Source organism: Sycon ciliatum, chromosome 2 (assembly GCF_964019385.1).
Source record: "Sycon ciliatum chromosome 2, ocSycCili1.1, whole genome shotgun sequence".
Classification (NCBI taxonomy): Eukaryota; Metazoa; Porifera; class Calcarea; order Leucosolenida; family Sycettidae; genus Sycon; species Sycon ciliatum.
In genome coordinates this window covers 16,939,631-16,962,717 of record NC_088644.1, presented here as the reverse complement: position 1 = coordinate 16,962,717, position 23,087 = coordinate 16,939,631, and the positions used below count along the sequence as shown (strand labels likewise).

At 47.3% G+C, this 23,087-nt stretch overlaps 2 protein-coding genes across 2 annotated transcripts; both read left to right on the top strand.

Annotated features, from left to right (window-relative positions):
- Positions 1 to 192: 192 nt before the first annotated feature.
- Positions 193 to 12,610, top strand: LOC135808974 (serine/threonine-protein kinase MARK1-like). The gene is made up of 18 exons (XM_065322226.1): positions 193 to 758; positions 1,733 to 1,866; positions 2,202 to 2,369; positions 2,814 to 2,872; positions 3,055 to 3,184; positions 3,511 to 3,555; positions 3,870 to 3,970; positions 4,406 to 4,560; positions 4,900 to 5,025; positions 6,678 to 6,954; positions 7,619 to 7,752; positions 8,237 to 8,527; positions 8,974 to 9,116; positions 9,670 to 9,883; positions 10,362 to 10,649; positions 11,028 to 11,126; positions 11,442 to 11,552; positions 12,038 to 12,610. Exons 1-18 carry the CDS (start codon positions 435 to 437, stop codon positions 12,125 to 12,127), a joined length of 2,889 nt encoding a protein of 962 aa, XP_065178298.1. The 5' UTR covers positions 193 to 434; the 3' UTR covers positions 12,128 to 12,610.
- A 2,514-nt stretch (positions 12,611 to 15,124) lies between these two features.
- On the top strand, positions 15,125 to 21,370 carry LOC135808973 (arylsulfatase A-like). The gene is made up of 2 exons (XM_065322225.1): positions 15,125 to 15,676; positions 19,872 to 21,370. Exons 1-2 carry the CDS (start codon positions 15,451 to 15,453, stop codon positions 21,140 to 21,142), a joined length of 1,497 nt encoding a protein of 498 aa, XP_065178297.1. The 5' UTR covers positions 15,125 to 15,450; the 3' UTR covers positions 21,143 to 21,370.
- Positions 21,371 to 23,087: the final 1,717 nt, after the last annotated feature.

Genomic DNA, 23,087 nt, shown 5'->3' with positions numbered 1-23,087 from the left:
ACTGGTCTACCACTAGGCACTACCACTGACTCATTGACTGTGTGTCTGTACAAGTCTACCGGCAGGGCAGGGGTGTCACACATTCAAACACCATCAAGTCTTGTGTGTGTGTGTGGCAGACCGGAATAGCATTGTGCATGATTTCGCCTTCTAGGTGGAGAGTTATGGACAACGCCGTCGCATTCTTCGCACCTATCGAACGTAATATTTGCCCACATGTGTGAATGTGTGCCTCGAAAACTACCAGTTCGATCACACCTATTTGTTTCCAAGTAATAAGAAGATCGGTGCATGGGTTTCTCGCAACTCCTGTGCGGCCGCACCACTCATTGGTGTTGGGAGTCTGAGCTTTGTGAGAGTCGGAGCTGCGGTATTCCCCACGGAGGAAGAAGGGCCGTTGAGTCGGCGACCTCTTACTGGGGTTGTTGAGAGGAATGACCATGGACGGTGCGAGCGCCGGGGTGCGCAGCAATCGGGATGATCCCGCACTTCCACAGCCATCCGCATCCGCTGCTGCTAGTTCTGCTGCTGCTCCTGGACCTGGTGCCACCACCTCGGTAGCCACCGGGACGAGTTCAGGGGCTACGACCAGTGCTGCCCCCGCTACTGCCGCCCCCACTGCTGCTGTCCCCGCCGCTGGTGGCAGGGTTGAAAGCAAGGTGAAAGTCATTGGTAACTACGTCCTGACTGGAAAGACATTGGGAAAGGGGAACTTCGCCAGAGTTGAAGAAGCTCAGCACACGGCCTGCAGAGCCAAGGTGGGTTGGTGCATAGACCAAGAGCACGGAGTTTGCAATCTACATACAATCTAGATCTACCTACGCTGCGGTGTAGCTGATCCACCTTTTTTGGGGGAGGGGTGTCTTGAAACAGTTCCAGTAGTAGGTTTATAAATGACATTTCACTCTGCAGGTATAGCAGAAGTGAACTTTGCGCAATTGTGCTCAATTCTGGTGGCTTCAAAGCAGGTACTGAACTGCGATCCCTTGGCCATTTCACCCGTACATGCACACAAGATTGACTGGGAGGTCCAAAGATTTCAGGGAGGTGTACACGTCCCCTCCACCACTGTGCCCCTCACGGGCTACACACGTGCTACGAACCAGCAAGATAGAAAGGTTCTGGTGGCATTGTATGGCAGAAGCAGCAAACAAACCATTGCAGTATTTCCATTCCCTATTGTATTGTCACTTGAGTAGGATTGGCAGTAAGAGCTGAGCTGAGTTGCTGCGACTGACACCTGAAAATTTCTGTAGCTCCGGTTCAGTTTCTTTTTGATCTTCTCATCCTTCCCTCTGGCTCCGTGACCAAGATTTTATGGATAGGAAAAGGGATGAATCCTTGCCAGAGAATGACACTAGGGGAGTGACACTCCCGATAGTCAGTGGAGGATTCTCTTTGCTCTTATCCTGTGCTTTGGGATAGGCAGCACAGTCAATTCAATGCAGTTGTATCATGAGTGACTCATCTAGGTTACTGGCAACAAACTAGAGCAGCAGTGAGAGACACAGGAACCTCATGCATACCACAACCTAACTCCACGTTTCCCTGAGTCCGCTTACGTGAATGAAATCAAGTTTGCATGAACAATGGGTAGATCTGCCTTTGAATATTTCATATTGCAGAGCTCTCCTGCCAAGTATGCATGTCGATCTACATTGCGACAGCTTACAAGGTACGCTGGACCAATCATTTCTATGTGTGCCCATGCATGTTTGTGGCTTGTGCACAGGTTGCAATAAAGATCATTAACACCGATCGGATCAAGGAGGAGTATGTCAAGAAGAACCTGCTGCGAGAGGCATACATCATGAGACGTCTGAATCACCCCAACATCGTGCGCCTATACGAAACAATGAAAACAAGGTATGCCGGATGCCAGTAGGATGCTTGGACACGGTGCGCTACAAGATAGGAAAGCATTCCGTGTGAGGTCACTACTGTCTACAATGCCCATGAGGTACTGGTTGATACTGAGAAAACATCGTATGCAGCGTGCCGTGAATTGGCACTAACTTGGGTAAAGCAGATTGCACAACATCATTTTCAAACTGTGCAGCACCGATGTATGGAGCAAAGATATACTCGACTATAGGCGGGCATTGTACTATGCTTTGTTAGTAAGTGTAGTGGCAAATGCTCATGCTATTGGCATACGGGTTGTTCCGTTGGTTGTTTGGATCGGTTCTGAATTTGTCCAGGTCACTCTACTGCCTTGTGACTGAGTGTGCTGAGGGTGGTGAGCTGTTGATGCATGTGAAGAATGATCATGGTGCTGAGAAGCGACTGCCTGAATCCAGCGCACGTCCGTTTGTCAGACAGCTCATGTCCGCACTGCAATACATGCATGAGATGGGTATTGTACACAGGTGAGTGAGCTATACCCAGTGTTATGCTGTGAACAGGTCTCATCGTGTTCTTGTTCAGGGACATTAGGTTTTTTTGCAGACTACACATCCCACCGAGAAACCGTGACCAAGACATAAAAGGAGAGATCTGCGTGACTACGTGTGTATCCCATCCAAACCCCGAGTGGGGGACCTGAGTGGACTTGTTCTGCACTTCAGTAGCAGAAATGACAAAGGATTTGCTTTGAATGTCATGCATGTTGTAGGAACTACTGCTAGAGATTGCATTGCAAAGTGTTATATTGGTTTTCTGCATCAGGTACAAGCTAAAATAAACAAGAAATGGAGAAGTTTTCTTGTCCATGATACTCTTCCCTGAGATCAGTTATTTCTTTCGTCCCTCTACGCTCCTCTCCTCCTACCCAACATACACACACGCACACACATACATGCTTACATGATCAGGGATCTGAAGATGGAGAACATCCTCTTGGACAAGACAAAGAAACACATCAAGATTGTTGGTAAGTTTGAACGATCGGAGTCCAATGTTATCTTGGTCCAAAAAGGATGTTTTACCTAACAATTATGTTGAGGATGCTCCAGGAATTGTGTGGCAAGTGTCATGTCAGCAGAAAATCATACGCTTCAACGAAGTGATTGGTGACACCATGTTTGATCTGGCCGTTATTTTCAATATGTGCAGATTTTGGCCTGAGCAATACGAGAGAGCCAGGAGAGTTCTTGTCGACGCACTGTGGCTCACCCGAGTATGCTGCACCAGAACTCTTTGTTCCTGGCAAGGTCTATGGACAGGAGGTGGATGTATGGAGCCTGTAAGTAACCGTGACAACAGGTCATGCTACAGTGGTCTTAAAAACGTTCCTTGTATTCCAGCTGCAAATAACTTACAGGATTGCGGCACATGAGATGCCCAATACAGGCACATTTTATAACAAAAAAATTTCTTGGCTAACCAGTATGTACATCGTGTACTTCATGTGTCTTCGAATGCCAACAAAACATGGAGTCGTATACATCCTGGTGTGCTGTGCTGACTTTCCATGCTGCCGTCATGATGGTGCAGTTAACTGTTTGGATTAAAAAACACTAGTAGCTCAAATCATGATGTGTTTGTGTTTATCTTGTCTTTTACGAACAGGGGAGTCAATATGTTTGCCATGTTAGCCGGCCGCTTGCCATTCAGGTAAGACACAATTACCAGTGCTAGTTGATTTACAGAAGAAACCATCTCCCAGTACGCACAGGAGAGTAGCCAGAAAGCACAATGTTCTATAATGACAGGTTCTGATTATCAGAATTTAGAACTTGGGCTGTTTACCGGCGCCGGATACTCTGGCATAACTACCTACCAAGAATGTGGGCTTTTTAATCCGAACATGTTCCCAGAAGCGTTGAGCCTGACATGCAATAATATTGTATTAAATGTCATAGTATTGAACAGCATAATGCAGTAGGTGATGACCTTGCCATCGGATTATCGTGTTCAACTTCTTCCAGAGTACCGCGACAAGGACCTAGTCGGCGTCAGCGCTTGCTCGAGCAGATTTCCAATGGCATAGGACCTACACAGGAACAGGAAGGTGCACACATCTCCGCAGGTAAGTTGCAAGTGCTTATTTGTTTAGTAGTGCATGCTACTGTGTATTCACTTTTACTACATGATACTACTAGAGCACATCTTTGCAACCTTCTGAACGGCTGATTGCTGAAAAACGTCCACTAATGTGCAGCAATTGGGAGGTGTATGTATGTGTGTGTGTGTGTGTGTGTGTGTGTGTGTGTGTGTGTGTGTGTGTGTGTGTGTGTGTGTGTGTGTCATGGTGTGTGTGTGTGTGTGTGTGTGTGTGTGTGTGTGTGTGTGTGTGTGTGTGTGTGAGGTGTGTGTGTGTGCATGTGTGTGTGTGTGTGTGTGTGTGTGTGTGTGTGTGTGTGTGTGTGTGTGTTATGTCTGCATGTGTGTGTGTGTGTGTTTATATGGGCAGTTGGGCAAATGTGCATAACTACTTGGTTTTGTTCATGTTCTATGTGATTAGGTGCCATGGACCTGATACGCCAGCTTCTGAAACCTGACCCCACCGAACGACCAACCATTGTGATGGCCATGAAGCATAAATGGATAACAAAGAACGACCTCTACCCCATGCAGCCGTACCAAGAAGATGGTGTCGACCCTTCACAACATGATCGGGTAAGAACCAGCTGTCCAAAAGGAATCCCCTTGACTATACAAATAATCTGAATCTATGGATTTTTCATGGCTCACGTTGGTGACTGCTACAACACAGGGTTGGCTGTAGACTGTAGACCGTGGCAGCCACATTACAGTGCCAGAAGAGTACTTGTTCAGAAAATACCACACAACACAGGAGGTAGAACTTCCAGCATCGGGCTAGCAGCAAGATCGAAACTTTTCAACAACCACTGCCATTCTGCCCACTACAGTGTGTCGTTCCGTTCTTACTCAGAACTGCGAAAGACAGATGGAAGAGGCCTTGCTATTTGTTGTTCATGCTGCATCTCCCCTCAGATCTTAGACCTGATATGTGCGCGACTGGATGTGACACGCCGCCAGGTATCGCAGTCAGTGAGTGAGTGTAGATGTGACTGGGTGGCCGCCATCTACCACCTACTACATGACCAGCCAGAGGGACAGGTAAGAAGAACCTATACTACATGTACTACATGTATAGGATGCACTGTGCACTGTCCACCGTACATTGTGCTGGGAACATCAGAAAGCATTTCCGTATTCTTGCATGGAAAAGTGGAGATTGAGATTTACCCATGCCAAAGATGTCTTTTTTTCAACGTCTTAGGGCATAACTTCATGGGGATATAGAAATTGGTATTTCCCTCTATCTTTGATCCCTCTCTATCAGGGAGTCGTACTCAAACTAGGGAGGTGACACGGCACAGAAATCCGTGTCACAGGGGTTGACTCGCACCCGTGACCCCTCGTTGTTATTTTTGGAATAGTTCAGTCCAGTCCAGTCCGAAAGGTCATACTCGGATCGACTCGCCTTCTGTACTTCACCTCCAAGCGTGCCGCATGGGTGTCTAGTTTTTGAAATTATTGAGGCAGCACATTTCGTTTACAGCCCATCACTCGCCAGTATTCTTTGAAAGACTACCAGCAATTTTTTTAGCTCCTGCCATGTCCGAACTACTTGATAGCAGTGATGGCAACAGCAGCAGTTATGAAACGGCGTGTAGTGTTGCGGTAACTGTTCAGAACTTTTCAGAGTCGTATCCTAGGTTAATCCGAATACTAAAAATTGACCCAAATTGCACATAACACGAAGCTGGTTTTTGAAAATTGTAAGTCGTGTATCTGCCCCATTTCTTCTTTATGACTTGCACAATACACCAGTCTTCCTAAACAACACATGTATAGCAGGGGTTAAGTACCATATAAGAGAAGTACAGCCAGTGATATTGTCATGTTGAAATACTACAATTTTGACACAAATTACACATAACACGAAGCCAGGTTTTGAAAATTGTAAGTCGTGTATCTGCCCCGTTTCTTCTTTATGACTTGCACAATGGTCCAGTCTGCCTAAATAACACATTTATAGCAGGGGTTATGTACCATATCAGAGAAGTACAGCCAATGATATTGTCATGTCTAAACACTACAATTTTGACACAAATTACACATAACACGAAGCTGGTTTTTGAAAATTGTAAGTCGTGTATCTGCCCCATTTCTTCTTTATGACTTGCACAATACACCAGTCTTCCTAAATAACACATTTATAGCAGGGGTTAAGTACCATACAAGAGAGATACATTGTACATCTAGTCATACTGTCATAAACAGCCAGCATTTTTCCTGCAGCAGTCACACAACCATCGTCATTATTTCCAGGGAAATCCTCTTACATTGTCAGCTCCTATGTCGTTAGATACAATGTAGGGGGCTGTAGGACCGGCTCGTCAAAAAATGGAGAACCTGAACACTTGAACTGAAGCGTGCTCGGGACGTCTCAGCAATCGTAGTATGCCTGAGCACTCCAATAAAAACTGGATCAATGGCAAAATCGTTCCCCACAGAAAAATCATACTTTGCGGGTCTTGCGTTGCACGCTTGGAGGTGAAGTACAGAAGGCGAGTCGATCCGAGTATGACCTTTCGGACTGGACTGGACTGAACTATTCCAAAAATAACAACGAGGGGTCAAGGGTGCGAGTCAACCCCTGTGACACGGATTTCTGTGCCGTGTCACCTCCCTAGTTTGAGTACGACTCCCTGCTCTCTATCCATCTCTCACTTTCTCTCTCTCTCTTTCTCTCTGTCAAATAGACCACTATGAGAGATCGTACACGCCAGCAGATAGCTCAGCTACTGAAAACGTCCACCCCAGGTGCGGGTAGCAGCAGTGGTGCTGCTACGGCTGCAAAGGCATCAGAGGCGGCGGCGGCAGCAGCAGCACAACAGCAGCCGCTTCGGGCTAGTGTACGTTTGCCCACTCCTAGCTCTGGTGCCACAGTTGCTGGAGCAGCACCGGCAATGGCTGTATCCAGTGAAGGCCAAACAACAGCTGCACAAGTGACCACCGTCAATGCTGTTGTCAGAAAACGTAAGAGAATTTGACTTTTAGAGCCGATTACAGTCAGTCTTGCAAACACCAGTTAGTACTACCTGTTAACCACTGAAGCCTCTTGTACGGGCAAGAAATAGATTGTGTAATAAATAGTGAGAAAGAACACCAACGCCAAGAAAAGAGCTAGCAGAACACACACTGTCATTGATCCGTCTGAACAGCAAGGGTAGTTAGAGCACATTACAGCTTTAAGGACACCAAGTCAGCAAACCAGTTGTGCACAGACCACAGCAAGAAGACCTACCTGTTCACCACTACAGCAGTGACAAACGACATACGACTTCATGAATAAAGCATAGCCGTGTAGACTGCATCAGCCAGTGTACATAGTACTAGGAAACTTGAAGCTTTGTGCTGGTTATGTCTATTAGATAGGATTGCACTTGCACCACTGCTGCATTTCTCCCGCGGCAGAAATGTAGTGTTCAGAACCTACTATTAAAACTTCTACGTGTCAAAGACCTGTCCAAGACAATACAGACATGCACAAGGACGCTCACACACGGACACGGACACACACACACACAAACACACACACACACACACAACTTGAAACGTTTGGTCTTTTTTCCTGTCCTCTGCTTCACCGGTGGCCACGTCACGGTTGGTGTTCTCATTACTGTGTGTGCCATTGAAACAGTGGAAGCAGCAGCAGGTCAGCAGCTCAAGACGCGTCCTGCTGCTGTGAAACGCCATGACTCAACATCTCGCTCAGCTCGGCCAGGCACTCAGGGAGGCAGTGGACTAACACGTCGACATACATTCACCACCCAGGTAATGCATAAGCTTGTTCCCCTCAATAACAGTGTCACCCTCAACAACAGTGTCACCCTCAATAACAGTGTCACCCTCAATAACAGTGTCACCCTCAATAACAGTGCCGCCCTCAATAACAGTGTCGCCCTCAATAACAGTGTCGCCCTCAATAACAGTGTCACCCTCAATAACAGTGTCACCCTCAATAACAGTGTCGCCCTCAATAACAGTGTCGCTCTCAATAACAGTGTCACCCTCAATAACAGTGTCGCCCTCAATAACAGTGTCACCCTCAATAACAGTGTCGCCCTGTAGTAGTAGTCATTATAACGGCATTTTTGTCTTTTCCCACAACGTGTGCTCTGCTAAGTCCGCCTGGACATGTGACTAGCTTGTCGAATGCTCTGGAGGCTCTTTAGAGATTTTCACAGTATAACAGTATAACAAGATAGAAAACATACATGCAGAAGATGGTAGTATTGTTCAATGTCCTCCTTTGCAGCGTTCCCGGGAGGACCAGACTGATGGTGGAGAAAGGAGTGCTGCTCAAATGAGACAACAGCAGCAGTTGCAACTGCTTCAACAACGACAGCATCAACAGCATCAACAGCAGCAGCAAATGCAAGCTGGTGTGAGTGCAGCATCTCAACACAATGCTATGGTTGCACAGCGTACCTTGGCCAATGCAGCCGATACATTTCCAGTGCCCAGCGGTGGACTTGGCTCTTCCAGCAAGGGATTCTCAACGCCGCCAATAGGATCACCTATTCGCACTGCGCTCAAAACAAGAGAGGTAAGCCTTGAAACTGGATGCAGGAAACAGGTTTTGCCAACTAAAACCATCATCATCAGTACAACTTGGGAAGATCAGCAAATGAACGATGCACGAGTATCAGTAGCGTGTCAATTGTTGGAATTTTTTGCAACCTCCTTAACACCACTCTTTTAAAGAGATTCAGAAGGTGCTTTTCATGCTTTTTAAGTCATCGCTTTAGACTATGCGAGTAACTTGCTTCACTTGCACGGCATGACTAGTCTTCTAGTCTCTTGAACATTGTCGAGCGTATTCCTAGGTCACACTCAGACAGTCCCTCTGGAGTACTGCAATGCATGTGTGTAGTCATGGCAACCGTGTGCATTCACTGCATTAAGTACATGTCTGTACTGCATTAGTGTACAAGTATGTACTGAACAAGTGAGATGATCATGGAATGCATGTGTACTGGGTTGCCCACTCAGAGTTTATCCACAACTCATGCCAGTACAACAAACAGCTCCAGCCATGTTGTGACAATGGCACAACGATTCGGACGTCAACTCTCCACACCAGCTATCAACAGCAGTGGGGCATCTCGTCACCGACATGAATCCCCACACAAAGCGTAAGTAGATACTAGATACACACATAGATAGATACACACATAGATACTAGATACACCGTCAACTTTAATAATAGTATAAACAGGTCGCACAGTGCCTGCATAAACAAATCATACGGGGTCATGCATCTGGCAATGATTGTTAACCAGAAGTTGCTTGTTGGTGGCGAGACTTAGACATTCCTGAATCGGCACATTCAGAGGCTTCAGGTCTTCTTTGACATTGTCAACCCATTGCTTGTGGGGTGGTCCACGGGGGCACTTGATGTCCGGAGTATTGAGGGCTAGCTGCAGTAAGAGGCCGCATCGGGTCAACTTTGTGCCACCTTATAATAGCAACAGAACATGAGCAATGAGCTAAGCCTTAGTTATAACTACATTTAGCACAAAAGCATCGTTTCCACCGCTCACACTTTCCATCTCAGATTACAAACAGTATTGAGTATCGCAGCAGCTCTACTAATCTGCCTTGTGCCGATACTTGAAGCTTTCTCTGCAGGAATGCATGTTCACGTATCAATGCTGTTCTGCATCATAATTGTTGTCTTTCTCATAGGCACCAACGTGGGCAAAGCCCTTCACCGCACGACAGTCCAACAAAGGCGGGTGAGAACATCGAACTTCCGACAGCAACTCCTCGTAAGAAGGTCATCAACTTCCTGCGCACACGCAAAACATCTAAAGAGAAAACCTCCCCGATCAAATACGATCCACAGCCGGCGGATAGCAGCCTGCAAGTGCTGAATGAGCTTAGCGAAACAAGCAATAAGGTGTGTGTCATGTGCCTTGTAACTGGTTACTCATGTGTGTGTGTGTGTGTGTGTGTGTGTGTGTGTGTGTGTGCGTGCGTGCGTGCGTGTGTGCGTGTGTGCGTGAGTGCGTGCATGTGTGCGTGTGTGTATGTTATATGGCTATATGAGCAGTGGAATGTACTGCTAGTGATCTGTTTATTGTTTGCCAAAGGATTCAGGTGCAGGTGATCAGGACTTGTCCTGTGAGCAGGTGCTTGGCATTAGATGGGAAAACAATACTCCCATCCGCCAAGGTTTGATGGTACACAAATGGCGGGTCAATTGAATTGTGGCTGCAGAAGCCCAGACCACAATGGGCATTGTGTTTGTGGAGTATTGGGTAAATGGCCATCAACATCTTTCCTTTGGCAGAAACCGTACACTAAAATTATAAAGCCAGTGACATGTTGTGAAGATGCGTGACTTGGTGGCTACCATGCTGTTTTTTATCCACCAGATGAGTTCCGATCACGTTAGCCAAGCCGGTGCTGCATCCTTGTCACGGTCTTTTGCACTGAAGCCCAGGGTGTTCACATCCGGTGATCATGCTAACTCCCTGGCACTGCGCCAGCCATTATCAAAGTCAGCACAGTTTGCAACCAACAGTACGACATCAACTGGCGGCAGACCGATGACACGCGAAGGTGCCCAGTCATCCTTTGGCCAGCAAGCACCATCCTATGGACAAAGACAAGGTGGCTTGACACCAGCATGGACGCAACCAGCATTCACGGCTGTGTACAATGTAAGCAAGTGACTGCATCGTATACGAGCTCGTATGTGTTGTGTCCGGCAGCAGATGAATCTTGCTCCTTCTCCCTCTCTTTCTCTCTCTCTCTCTATCTATATATATCTCTTTCTCTCTCTCTCTCTCTCTCTCTCTCTCTCTCTCTCTCTCTCTCTCTCTCTCTCTCTCTCTCTCTTGCTGTCTCTGTTTCTCCCAGCTCTTTTCCCTCCCTCTCCCCTTCTCAAGCTCTCCCTTATAATAATTGTGTGCATTACATTGCAATGTGATAGTGGAACAACCTTATATTCCTTTTTCAGTGTGGCATGGCCAAGAATCCCTAATGCACTCCATCGATGACCCGTGCAATTTGTTATGCTCCTCTCAAACACTATACAGAAGCAATCACCGCCTAGTTTGAGACGGACTGCCAGTACTAGTAGAAGTCGCCCTCGTTCAGTGGCCGCACCGAACGGCAACCCTCCTTTCGCCAATAGGGTAAGACAGGCGTGGTGCAAATAACTGTTGCAAGTTACCCAGGAAAGACATGTGATGACTGGATTCAAGTAAAATTGTATATCAGGAGGATGATGTTGGCATAGTGAGAGACCCGTTACTTGTGTACTGTGGATTTAAGAAATATCCTTTGAAGAATGAGAACAACAATGTGCTCATGACGTGTCCAGGTATGGTGGAAACGTCATTTCATAAACTTGGCATGCAATATATACTGTATATCTACTGCCTATTCGGTCAACCCTGACGGTTGTGTTCACATTATCAATTGTGTCCTGATCTCTGAAAACCCGACAGGCGTTCGTACCAACCGAGACACCTGATACTGGTGAGCTACCGCCACCTGTATTCCGCTACTCCGATCATGCCATGGAGGAAACTCAACATGAATATGATGAATATGATGCGGTAAGTGGCAAGAGCAATTCATTCAGGCACAGTGTTAGCAAGTGAAAACTTACCTAACAAGAGACAGGCCCCCAGCTATGCAGCCCCACCACTACAAACGCTGCAACGACGCTATGACCGTGGCCCTGCTTCTTTCGCGAGGTTGGATTCCCTTTCCACAATTGTAGGACGTTCCTTTTGGTGGCACCCCCCCCCCCCCCCCCTCCGTGTTCCATACACACACACACACACACACACACACACACACACACACACACACACACACACACACACACACACACACACACAGAGATCAATGGCATATGAGCTCTGCGACTAACCACATTGGTCTAACACTTTGACTCTTGCCCAATCAGGTGTGATTGTGTAAACTGCTATTGGGATTAGTAACTCTTAGATCAGAGCCAGTATTTACATGATGACCAGTCAAGCTTTTGCAGTTGCCTAAAGACTGTTGTTTTTTTCATTTCTCCGACTTCACTCAGGGCAATACACTTCCATCAAGATCGCGCAGACCAGGGGCATTTGGTGGAATTTTCGGCAAGGCTCTGCGCATGAAGAAACAGAATAAGTAACTATTTGCCGCTTGATCAGGACGACTACTTCAGATACCAATGGAGAAGAAATAGAAGCCTAAATTGTGCTTTATCTATCTAATTTATAATCATCTTGAACATTGATCTTTGTTGTATCATTCACTAATATTTCCACGTCGCCTATTCAAAGGTGCTTGGAAATCTAATCAAGCATATATACGTGTAACGTGAAATATGCATCCAACCTCTTTCGTGATTTCCAAAATAGCATGAAACACATTGCAGCTCTTGCATTTCTCAAGTTGTTATTATGTCGTGAATATTCTATGTAACATTGTTACACGGAATATGCACTTATCTTGAAATATCTACTTATTGTATTCATTGGTGAGCCTGCAGCCACACAGTCATGCAATCACGGGTGACTTTCCTTGAAGTAACCTTTTCAACATTTTGTTTAAGAGTCTTGACTTTTTACTACAGACACCTCAGGATTGAATGATCCATGCATGGGTGATGGTATTCAATTTCGTAGTACTGTGAAATCATCTTCTGTGACAGCTCACAGTTGAGAGCATAAGGAATTTCGTGTCGTCAGACCAGTGTCTGCTCTAGGATTGTAGGACAGCCGGGTACACGTGTACCTGGCGCAACCATTTCAACCGGGTCGGAGCCGGGTACACAATCATGTACCCGGCGCTGTCTCACCAGCCGAGTCACATGCTTTAACTGGTTGGTTTATTTTAATTCGGACAATAAACGGGAACTAGGCCCAATGATATAAAGGCGAATGAATAAGCCGCATTTAGAAAAGAGAGGACAGGAATTAGAAAATTACGAAAGAAGAAGAAGTATCTGACACATACAAGCCATGTAGTCAGTCATTTCAAAGTGTAAAATACCAACCGGGTCACAGGTAACCCGGTACTATATTTTCAACCGGGTCCAAGCGCCGCCCAACCGGGTGGATTACCCGGCTCATCCGGCGCTGGAGCAGACACTGCAGACCACAATATTGCAATATCTGTGGCATGTTGTATGCACTGTGCACATCCATGCGTGCAAGGAGGTTTGAGATTTGCTAGCTAGTGTTTGCCAAAGATATTTATTATGCCATGTGTGCATGCCATGTGTGCATGCCATGTGTGTGTGTGTATGTGTATGGACTACAATGGTAGGCAATGGTACTGTAGTCCATATACACATGGCCCGCCATACTGGCCATAGCTCATCAGCATGCTCAGGCCCGTTCTAGCCAAAGGAGGAGCCCCAGGCCACCCTACTAGTACTATCTTTATCTGGCTAGAACCCTGGTATTTGTCAGTGATGGAGGGGACTGCCAAGTAATTTAGTTAGTTCCAACGTCACTACACCTGTAGCAACAGTAGTAGGCACTTCAGTCACGTGACATGACCTGTCAAAAAGTGCTAACGCTGAATCGCGTACATGCATGGCACCAAGGAAAGGCGCATGCATAGATCGATCTGTAGCTACACGGAAGCTGCGCAGGGCCTTCTCGTGTGGCGCAGCATGTAGCTGAGGCCCTCAGCTTTCGTTTGAGCCCACATACGTCATGATGCGGCAATTTTTTGAACTCACGTACAGTTCGAGTAAAATCGGCAAGGATTTTTCGGGCATTTCACTTGGTTGCACGCATTTGCCATGTAGCTCATCGTCTTCAGCGTCGTATTTCCTTTCGGAATCAGTTGTCCTCGTTCGTCCAACACTTTGCGCATTGCTGCGCAAGGAGAAATAATGCGAGGTGTTATTGGAAGCGAACCGCGACAGGCGTCCTCCCGGCAATAGTCCTTGTTCGTCGGAGCCCATGCGCATGGCTGCGCAAGAAGAAATATTGCCAGGTGTTATTGGAGTCGCATCGGAGCAGTCGTCCTCTCCTGCAGGCGACGAGTAGGACAGTATATACTTCGGCGACTGGACCAAGAGAGCTGACATCAAAACGGCCTGCTCGGAACAAATCGTCAGTTGATCAGCAGGTGGCTTCCAGCGACCAAGAAAAGCATTGACGGTGATATTGTACCAAGAATCCAGCACACACTCTATGCACAAAATCTCTCATGCTGGAGTTGCTGAAGTTTCAGTAGTCCCAAAAATTTGCAGACGATGTTCTACATGTAATAGTTTGTCATTTCTTTCCGTCAAATACCCGGTAAATTCTAGTTTGCTCAGTCTTCGGGACATTGTTCCGTACTCGTCACCACGTCAGTACTGTACATGTAGCAACAATGTGTTCTGGCACTGAATTATTGTAGTTACTTTATCTTACCTCAAAGTCTCATCTTATGCTTTTCCAAAGGCTTCTCTGCACTGTTTTCATGCTGTTGCGATGGAGTTGCTATGCTGTTGCTATGGAGTTGCCATGGTGACCACACCCGATATCTTCGTCGGAGCTGCCGGACGGATGAAAAATCCGAAGTTTCTCCAAACCATGCTGTTTCTGCATTCATCTGGTTATTTTGACCTGCTTCCAGCGAGCCTGGTATTTTGCCACTATAGACACTGAAGCAAGTTCTGCCAGTTTCTGATATGCTGCTGGTGCCGTCGAAATACTGAAAATGCCGTTATTCAATTCTCCGACTTTGGGTGGCTATATCTCTGTGCCAAGTTATTCTTTTTGCTTCAAATTTTCTGTGGAGTCTTCCTAAACCTATCTGAATCGGATACAAAAAAGAAATACGCGTATTTCTCGTTTTGAAAAAATCGCCTGAAGTGCCTAACAGTAGATCTACCCCAGGCTCTACTCTGCCCAATACCAGAATACTAGGCAGTAGATCTACCTACGTGTACTGACTCAGTGACTGTGGTGGAGCTGCTGCTTGAAATCTTGCTTCGAAGTCCAGCCTCTTATCTGCATCTGCCACTGGACCGTTGCTAGGTCGTGTGCCACTTGTCAACGTAAGTCGGGGCCGTGATCTGATCTGGTGATCCTCCGCCGTAGATCTACCCCTCAGTCCGTGGGCATACCGGTAGATCGGTCTACCTACATTTGTAGCCCGGTCTTGATTTGGTCAGTTAGGCACTGGCTGGGGATGTCTCCATTTGCCCAGTAGGTGACTCCATGCCTGTGCAGGGCAGAGCTGTGTTGGAACAGCAGCCACTATCCCAACTCGGCCTGTCTGTATACCTACACTGTAGGTTTTCGAGGTGAGGGTGCAACCCAATTTTCATCTACACTGTGAATCCAGCATTTTTCTTTGATATAAACGGTTACTTTTCGAGCAACATCTTAGTTTCGTAGAAAGGGCAGTAGCTTTCAACTGACCAGACGGTGTGACTTGGATGGTGCAGCATCACTCACCCGGAGCACAGAAGTATCGCCGCCACAGCACTCAGTTGGTCGCACCATGACCGCGCCACTCATCTGTGTTTGCGCGCTACTAGTAGCCGCAAAGCTGGGGATCTTCGCTCCGGCGGCAGCCGATGATCGTCCCAATGTCATCCTGATGTTATCCGATGACTGGGGCTATGGAGACGTGGGTGTCTATGGAGGTCCACATTACCCAAGGAGCGGTACGAAAGTGAGAACTCCGAACATCGACACGATGGCAAGGGAAGGTGTGATTTTCACAGGTGAGAAGAACTGGAAGTCCGTGGTAGCGATTCTTTATGTCTTCTGAGCACACCTTTCCCCTCCGTGTAGGTAGCCAGTGCAGGCTAAATTTTATTTTTCAAGGAAACCCTTCGAAAATGGTACCAATCGATTCAGCATGGCATTTTCATTCCTCCTGCGAAGTTTCAGCTGATTTGGAGTCATGACAAGGACGCTATGGCGATTTGAAGATCGAAAAACTTCAGTTTTGTTTGTCAAGAAGAAAGGCCATGCGCCATGATCGCACACAAATCATACAACCCGTGTGGCACAATAATTTTTGAACGAAGTAAGTAGTTGATCCGCGGACCGCGTGCTTCGCGCATGCACGCATGCATACTGGCATGATACTGCACAGTTCAGAGGCTTTTTTGAACGCAGATATGTAGTTCTTCGTCTTCTTCGAAATGTCTTCCAAATGCGTGGTGCTGGTGTTGTTCTCAGCTTCGTCAAGGCAGAATGCAGCTGCATGTGATGCTCCTGTGTGTTCATGCATGTTCTCTTTTCGCGTCTCGACATTGTAGCGTCCAGACTCAGCTCGACTGGAGAAGATTGAGGAGACTATGCTTTGATCCACATGGAAAATCGATGAAATTTGGTAATTATCGTCGGGCGCTAAAAAGCGCTGGGGAGCATGGGGCTAAAACTTCGTAGCAGTCATCCCTACCATGACAGGCATCGACTGGTATATGTTCCATTCTGTTCCCAACCACTACGGGTCGTCTGCGAAGCTTTCTTCTTCGCCGATTCTCGGACAGATCGTACGTCTTCGCACTGTATCTCTCGTCTCCCTCAACGGATCAAAACACGGTTTTCGCCAGGACGAACACAAACCCCCAGATTTCGCGGCGGCAACATCTTCGAGTAGGGAAAAGCTAGCAGCTAACCAGGAATCACCAACAAACACGTGTAATACTCAGTGTGATTTGCGACAGCTGTCATTGTGCCGTCGCACCATGCATGTGACATGCACGGGAATGGAACACGGATGAGTCGTTTTATTACGACAGCCTGCACTGTAGGTTTGTGCGTGCATGCGTGCGAAATCTTGCGATGTCAGGAGCAATGCATGCGCATGGTGCACCGGTGCTTCATACAATCATGATGTGGCAAAATTCGTATGGTCAGAAGAAAGACATGCACCGGTGCTGGTAGATTGGTAATGCATGCGCAAATAATTGAGGTAGGTGACTGGGCGACAACGAGAAACCTCCATACTTTGAATACATGCTTGCTATGCATGCTGCCCCACAGTCAGTTCATGCGACTTAGTGAACAAGGGCGTCGGAACCGCACCGGCCGGGGCGGCCATGGCCGCCCCACTTTTTCGGCAGTTTTTTTTTTTTTTTTTTTTTTAGCACACTGCAACAAAGCGCGATGATCTCAGCGCAAACGTGGCAAATCCTTGTCCCCGATCGTGGTTTGTTGCAGAATCAAAAGTCAATGCCTGGGAATGCTTGCAATTGGCTTCAATTTTTGAATTTTTTTCCCGGGGGAGGGTAATGTTTGTCCCCGATCGTAGCATCTTCTTGGTTTTTTGCAGAATCAAAAAGTCTTTCATTGTAGTTACCGTACACTGAAATGGCACCAAATGCCCGGAAATGCTTGCAATTGGCTTTATTTTTTGAAATTTTTTCCCGGGGGAGGAGCCCCGGACCCCCCTTCCATGGCCGCCCCACTTCCAAAGTCGTTCCGACGCGCCTGGTGAATATATCAGATCTGCATTTCGTACTTGGGCCAGTGTGTATAGTGTGCAGGGTTCTAGCCAAAGAGGGGTAGGGGGCGCAGCCCCCCCTCCCCCCCCCAGGGTCCAGCGGATAATGCCGGCATTATATTCGGCATTATAAGACTATCCGAGCATTAGAGCATTATGGAGCATTAGGAAGGAACAAGACGAGCATTATGTGAGGTTTGAGCGGCATAACGAGTTTTATAGTGGATAATGTCGGGAAATCTCATGGTTTTTGGCAACAATCGGCTAAAGCCATGACTGCATGAGGTGCAACGCCATACTATTGTACCGGCACATGACTTTGTGAGTGTAGACACCGTCACACGTAACACCTTTACTCTTTAGCGCTACATTTACCTGACTACATACAGTAATGTCATTGCTACATACAGTCTTTATCATTATGTAGCAATGTCAGGTAAATGTACATGTGATGTAGCATGCCCAACGTTGCAACTGAGGCTGTTTATGCTTCAAAGTGCACAAAATCCGTAACGATGATTTACGAGGAATTGTTTAGAAATCATGGAGAGCCATGGATGATGGAGGAGACTACGTGGATCTACGCGAAGTGAATATCAAACAGAGGAAGAGGAGTTTCCTGTTAATAAAAAGTGTTATGCCATAGGCTCTGGCCATAGCATGTCTAGCGATACTGAAGTCAACACTAATCCATTGATTTGGACCTGCATGAAGGAGCGTCTATAAACGGATAGAGCTTACTCCAAAATTAATAACTGCCTTTGCCGAGTCCAGCTCAGCAGGCTCGAAAAGAACTAGAATTTCTCATAGCCGCAGCACCAAGTCGATTTGAGTGCTCAGCAGCGCATGTTTTACTTTCCTGGTGAAGCACGTACAGTTCGTCGTGGACGATTGTAATACAAGGCCTATAGTCAAGTGCTATCAGAAAAGAAGAGTATTGTGGCCAACCATTTGTCTCCACGCAACCTCAGGAGAAGAAGACAGTGCAAGCAGAGGGTGTAGCGGAGCGGCAAAATAACTTCTGACCACGTGTGTTCAGGATTTCCGCAAATGGGAGGGATCTCGATCTGAGATCGTCTCTCAGGAACTTGCCTCACGTAAGCTGCTTCAGATGAAGACATTTTTCACAGAGTGGAAGCAGTGACAGCTTATCTGCAGGCAGGAATATCACTTTCCATGATAAGCTTCCAGCATCCAATTGATCACCAGCAATAATGGTCTCACATCCCACTTCATGGATAAGTAAGGGAAAAGATTTGATACACCCACAGTTCAGCCACAGCCCTGCATCAAAGTCGCAATGGAGAGCAGCCAATGGAGACGCGATCATGTCGTATTGTGCTAAGAAGTGGTGGAGCTCGTGAGAGATATTGCAGCAGCTTTAGAGGCAGATTGACTATATGCATCCTTTCCTGGAAGTTTGACAATGTGCAGCCTTTCTTCCATTATTGTTCCAAACCAAGAGCATTATAGCCCTTGTTGGAGCATTATAATCAGCATTATCAGGTAGTTTTTGGAGCATTATGATTAGCATTATACGAACATTTTCGGAGCATTATCCGCTGGACCCTATCCCCCCCCCCCCCCCCCCGTGAAAAGTGCCGCCCCTACTCATTTTCCGATCTTTGTGTTTTTCATGCCATTCAACGAAAAATGCAGTCAATAGTCAATACTAGAGGGTTCAGAAAGGCACGTTTGTGTGGGGTGCAGTCAGGTGTTCGCCCCGTACGTTGCATTTCGCATTGCAAGACTGTTATTTTGAAAATGGAAAATGGGGTACGGGGTAACTGTTTTCCCTGCCCCCCCCCCCTCCCCCCTACTATTTTGTGACCGGGCTAGAAGCCTGAGTGCGCATAGTGTTAGGGGCATACCGCCATGGTCCTGTTCTACCACGAAGCTCATTGAGGTCTGATTCGCCTTGAGCGATGGTGTAATTCAGTGCAGAGTTGTCCATTACCCGTCACAGCCTGATAGCTGCTGCATGGGTAATCATAGGTATTCATGCGTACTGCGCAATCAGGCCCGTTGACTAGTTTAGGCAAAAATGTACTGCTGTACTGCAAAACTGTTGTACTGTTGTAGTTTTGTTGATAGCTCTAAGAGTACCGTAAAAGTCCGTAAATAAGTACGTATTTACTTTCGAATTTAGTGACCACACCCGTACTAACTTTCGGACGGGTACTGATTTTCGGACATGAACTAACTTTCGGACCTGACCTGTGTGTAGTGGAGAAGTCATTTTAATGTCGATGTACATGCTACGTGCTGCATGTGGGCATCGTACCGGTACGTATTTCGGGCAGTATGTTTATCGGGCTTGACTTGACTTCAACAGACAGAGCCAAAAGAATGAAGGGGGTATTTCTTTCGGGCAGGTACTTATTTACGGACTTTTACGGTATGGCACAAGTCAGTGAGTGTACTGGACACTGCTGTGCTCTTCTTCTTGCTTGTTGCTGCAGACTACCACACAGCAAATCCAGTATGCTCGCCAAGCCGAGCTGCTCTCATGACCGGCCTTTTCCCAGCCAGAGTTGGCATCCACACAGCACTCAATTCCAATGCAGAGGCAAACAAAAAAGAAGGCCAGGTCAACTTCCTCAACTTATCTGTTCCCACGGTTACGGAGCACTTCCAGAAAGCCGGCTATCTAGTGGGGCACTATGGCAAGTGGCATCTTGGTGGTACCAAAACTCCACCATCGCCAGCACCGACATCGTATGGAATAGACTCGGCGGTGACATTCAACTCCAACGACCCAGCCCATCAGCTGGGCAACGAATCAGCGCCATACTGGGCTGGTGTGTCTTCATCGCTCATCATTGACAACGCAATCAAGCTGATCAGTGAGGCTACTGCCCAGAAGAAACCATTCTACCTGAATCTCTGGTTTCACATTGCCCACGCAAAACTCGACCCAACTCCTGAACAACTAAGTGCATTCACAGCGGAATGTAGCCAAGAAGAGAAAGCCGTTAACCAGACCTATTGCCCGGGACAGATCTATTGGGCATCACAAACTGACACAGACACGCAAATTGGACGACTGATGGCAGCCCTAAAACAACAAGGTCTGTACAACAACACACTCTCTGTCTTCACCGCAGACAATGGACCAGAGGATGTCATGGTCTACCACAATGCCCAGGGAACTACTGGTCCGTGGAGAGGAAGGAAGCGCTCACTGTATGAAGGCGGACACCGCGTCCCGTTCATTGGTCACTGGCCGGCAAGGATCAGTGGCGGGCGCGTCGACCATTCCATTCTAGGTGGTGCTGATTGGTTTCCGACCGCCGCTCAAATGGCCGGCATACCTCTTAGCAGTGGTGACTTGCAGAAGATCGATGGAGAGGACATGTCTGCAGCGTTCCTCAATGGCAAAGGATCAGCACCAGAGTCCCGCGAGAAGATGCTGTTCTGGGAATGGAGATTTGGTGTTGCCGGTCACTGTTGGAATCAAGCACCACACTTGGCCGTCAGGAATGGCACGTGGAAGTTCATGATGAACAGTGACGGCACTCGGCACGAACTCTACGAGATGGGAAATGAGCCAGGCAAAACACAGCACTTTGAACTGAAGAACGTGGCAGCTGCAAATGCAGACATTGTGGCCAGCCTCAGCATAGCCCTATCTGACTGGCTGAAAACATTACCGAAAGGTCCTAACTTCACCCCGAACAACTTTGGTTGTGGCACATCTCACATGCCAGCTATACATGATCCCGCAAACTAACCTTCCCTGCATTATGTGTAGCTGTTTGTAGTGTTATAACTATAGTACATGTATAACCTGCATGTTCTCCTGAGACTGCATGCATTACATTACAGTGCAGTTCGCTGACATGCTTCTTTCCGTGTCACAGCATGTCCTCTTTGTGAGCATGCTTCCAATACCGTGGCAATGATGAGCTCTGGTACAGTATAGGAATCAAGTGTATCACAGTGTATCCCGGGAGACCCACGTGACCAGTTTTGGCAGTGAGCAACAAGTACAAGTATGTGTGTGTGTGTGTGTGTGTGTGTGTGTGTATGTGTGTGTGTGTGTGTGTGTGTGTGTGTGTGTGTGTGTGTGTGTGTGTGTGTGTGTGTGTGTGTGTGTGTGTGTGTGTGTGTGTGTCAACCTGTTGGAAGGCTTCCTTCTTGCCAAAGCATTTTGGAAGTTGGACTAGTTTCGGCTCCACAATCCAGTGTGTCGTTACTATAATAGCTTTCATGGCTGAGGTTGTTGGTATGTCTGTTGGCTCTGGGTTCCCAGTACTCAGTAGCCGAGGCTGGTTGGTACAGTAACTCCAATTTCACTTCAAGGTACCAGTGCATCTAGTGTCTGCTTCTATCAAAGCAGCATGCTGTCTATACTGGTTACCCCAGCAAGTGTAGGGTGTGCATAGGTAACTGTCTTGGCCGTTTTATGCCGATGTACTCCGTGTGGTGTAGACCAGGTGTGCATTGGTGGTCAATTCACATGGCTTTGCCAGTTGTGTGGATTAGACAGTTATCTGGCGCAAGTCTTGATCTGTCTCATTCAGATCTTGTTCGCTATCGTTGCTATAAGAGAAAATCTGTGGGTGCACATCCAGTGCATTTGCAGATTTGCGTGCTTCTCTTGCGACGGGCGTATACATGGCACATGGTACATGGTGTGTGTGTGTGTGTGTGTGTGTGTGTGTGTGTGTGTGTGTGGTGTGGTGTGTGTGTGTGTGTGTGTGTGTGTGTGTGTGTGTTTCACTGGCCAGAAAAAGTCACTTCAATCAGCTGTGTGGTGGATACCAGGCTAAAAATAGTGGCGGTCAATTCATCAGCCTTGCAAGCTGTTGAATGGTGTAATCCCAGCACAAGTTGCTATGTCTAACATAGCTGTTCGCTATCATCGCTTCCGCGATGGGCAGGTCTGAGGTCTGAGGTGTGTGTGTGTGTGTGTGTGTGTGTGTGTGTGTGTGTGTGTGTGTGTGTGTGTGTGTGTGTGTGTGTGTGTGTGTGTGTGTGTGTGTGTGTGTGTGTGTGTGTGTGTGTGTGTGTGTGTGTGTGTGTGTGTGTGTGTGTGTGTGTGTGTGTGTGTGTGTGTGTGTGTGTGTGTGTGTGTGTGTGTGTGTGTGTGTGTGTGTGTGTGTGTGTGTGTGTGTGTGTGTGTGTGTGTGTGTGTGTGTGTGTGTGTGTGTGTGTGTGTGTGTGTGTGTGTGTGTGTGTGTGTGTGTGTGTGTGTGTGTGTGTGTGTGTGTGTGTGTGTGTGTGTGTGTGTGTGTGTGTGTGTGTGTGTGTGTGTGTGTGTGTGTGTGTGTGTGTGTGTGTGTGTGTGTGTGTGTGTGTGTGTGTGTGTGTGTGTGTGTGTGTGTGTGTGTGTGTGTGTGTGTGTGTGTGTGTGTGTGTGTGTGTGTGTGTGTGTGTGTGTGTGTGTGTGTGTGTGTGTGTGTGTGTGTGTGTGTGTGTGTGTGTGTGTGTGTGTGTGTGTGTGTGTGTGTGTGTGTGTGTGTGTGTGTGTGTGTGTGTGTGTGTGTGTGTGTGTGTGTGTGTGTGTGTGTGTGTGTGTGTGTGTGTGTGTGTGTGTGTGTGTGTGTGTGTGTGTGTGTGTGTGTGTGTGTGTGTGTGTGTGTGTGTGTGTGTGTGTGTGTGTGTGTTCGGGGGGGGGGGGAGGGGGGTGCTAGTCCACTGCTCCAAGATTGATTCAACAATAATTATCTGAT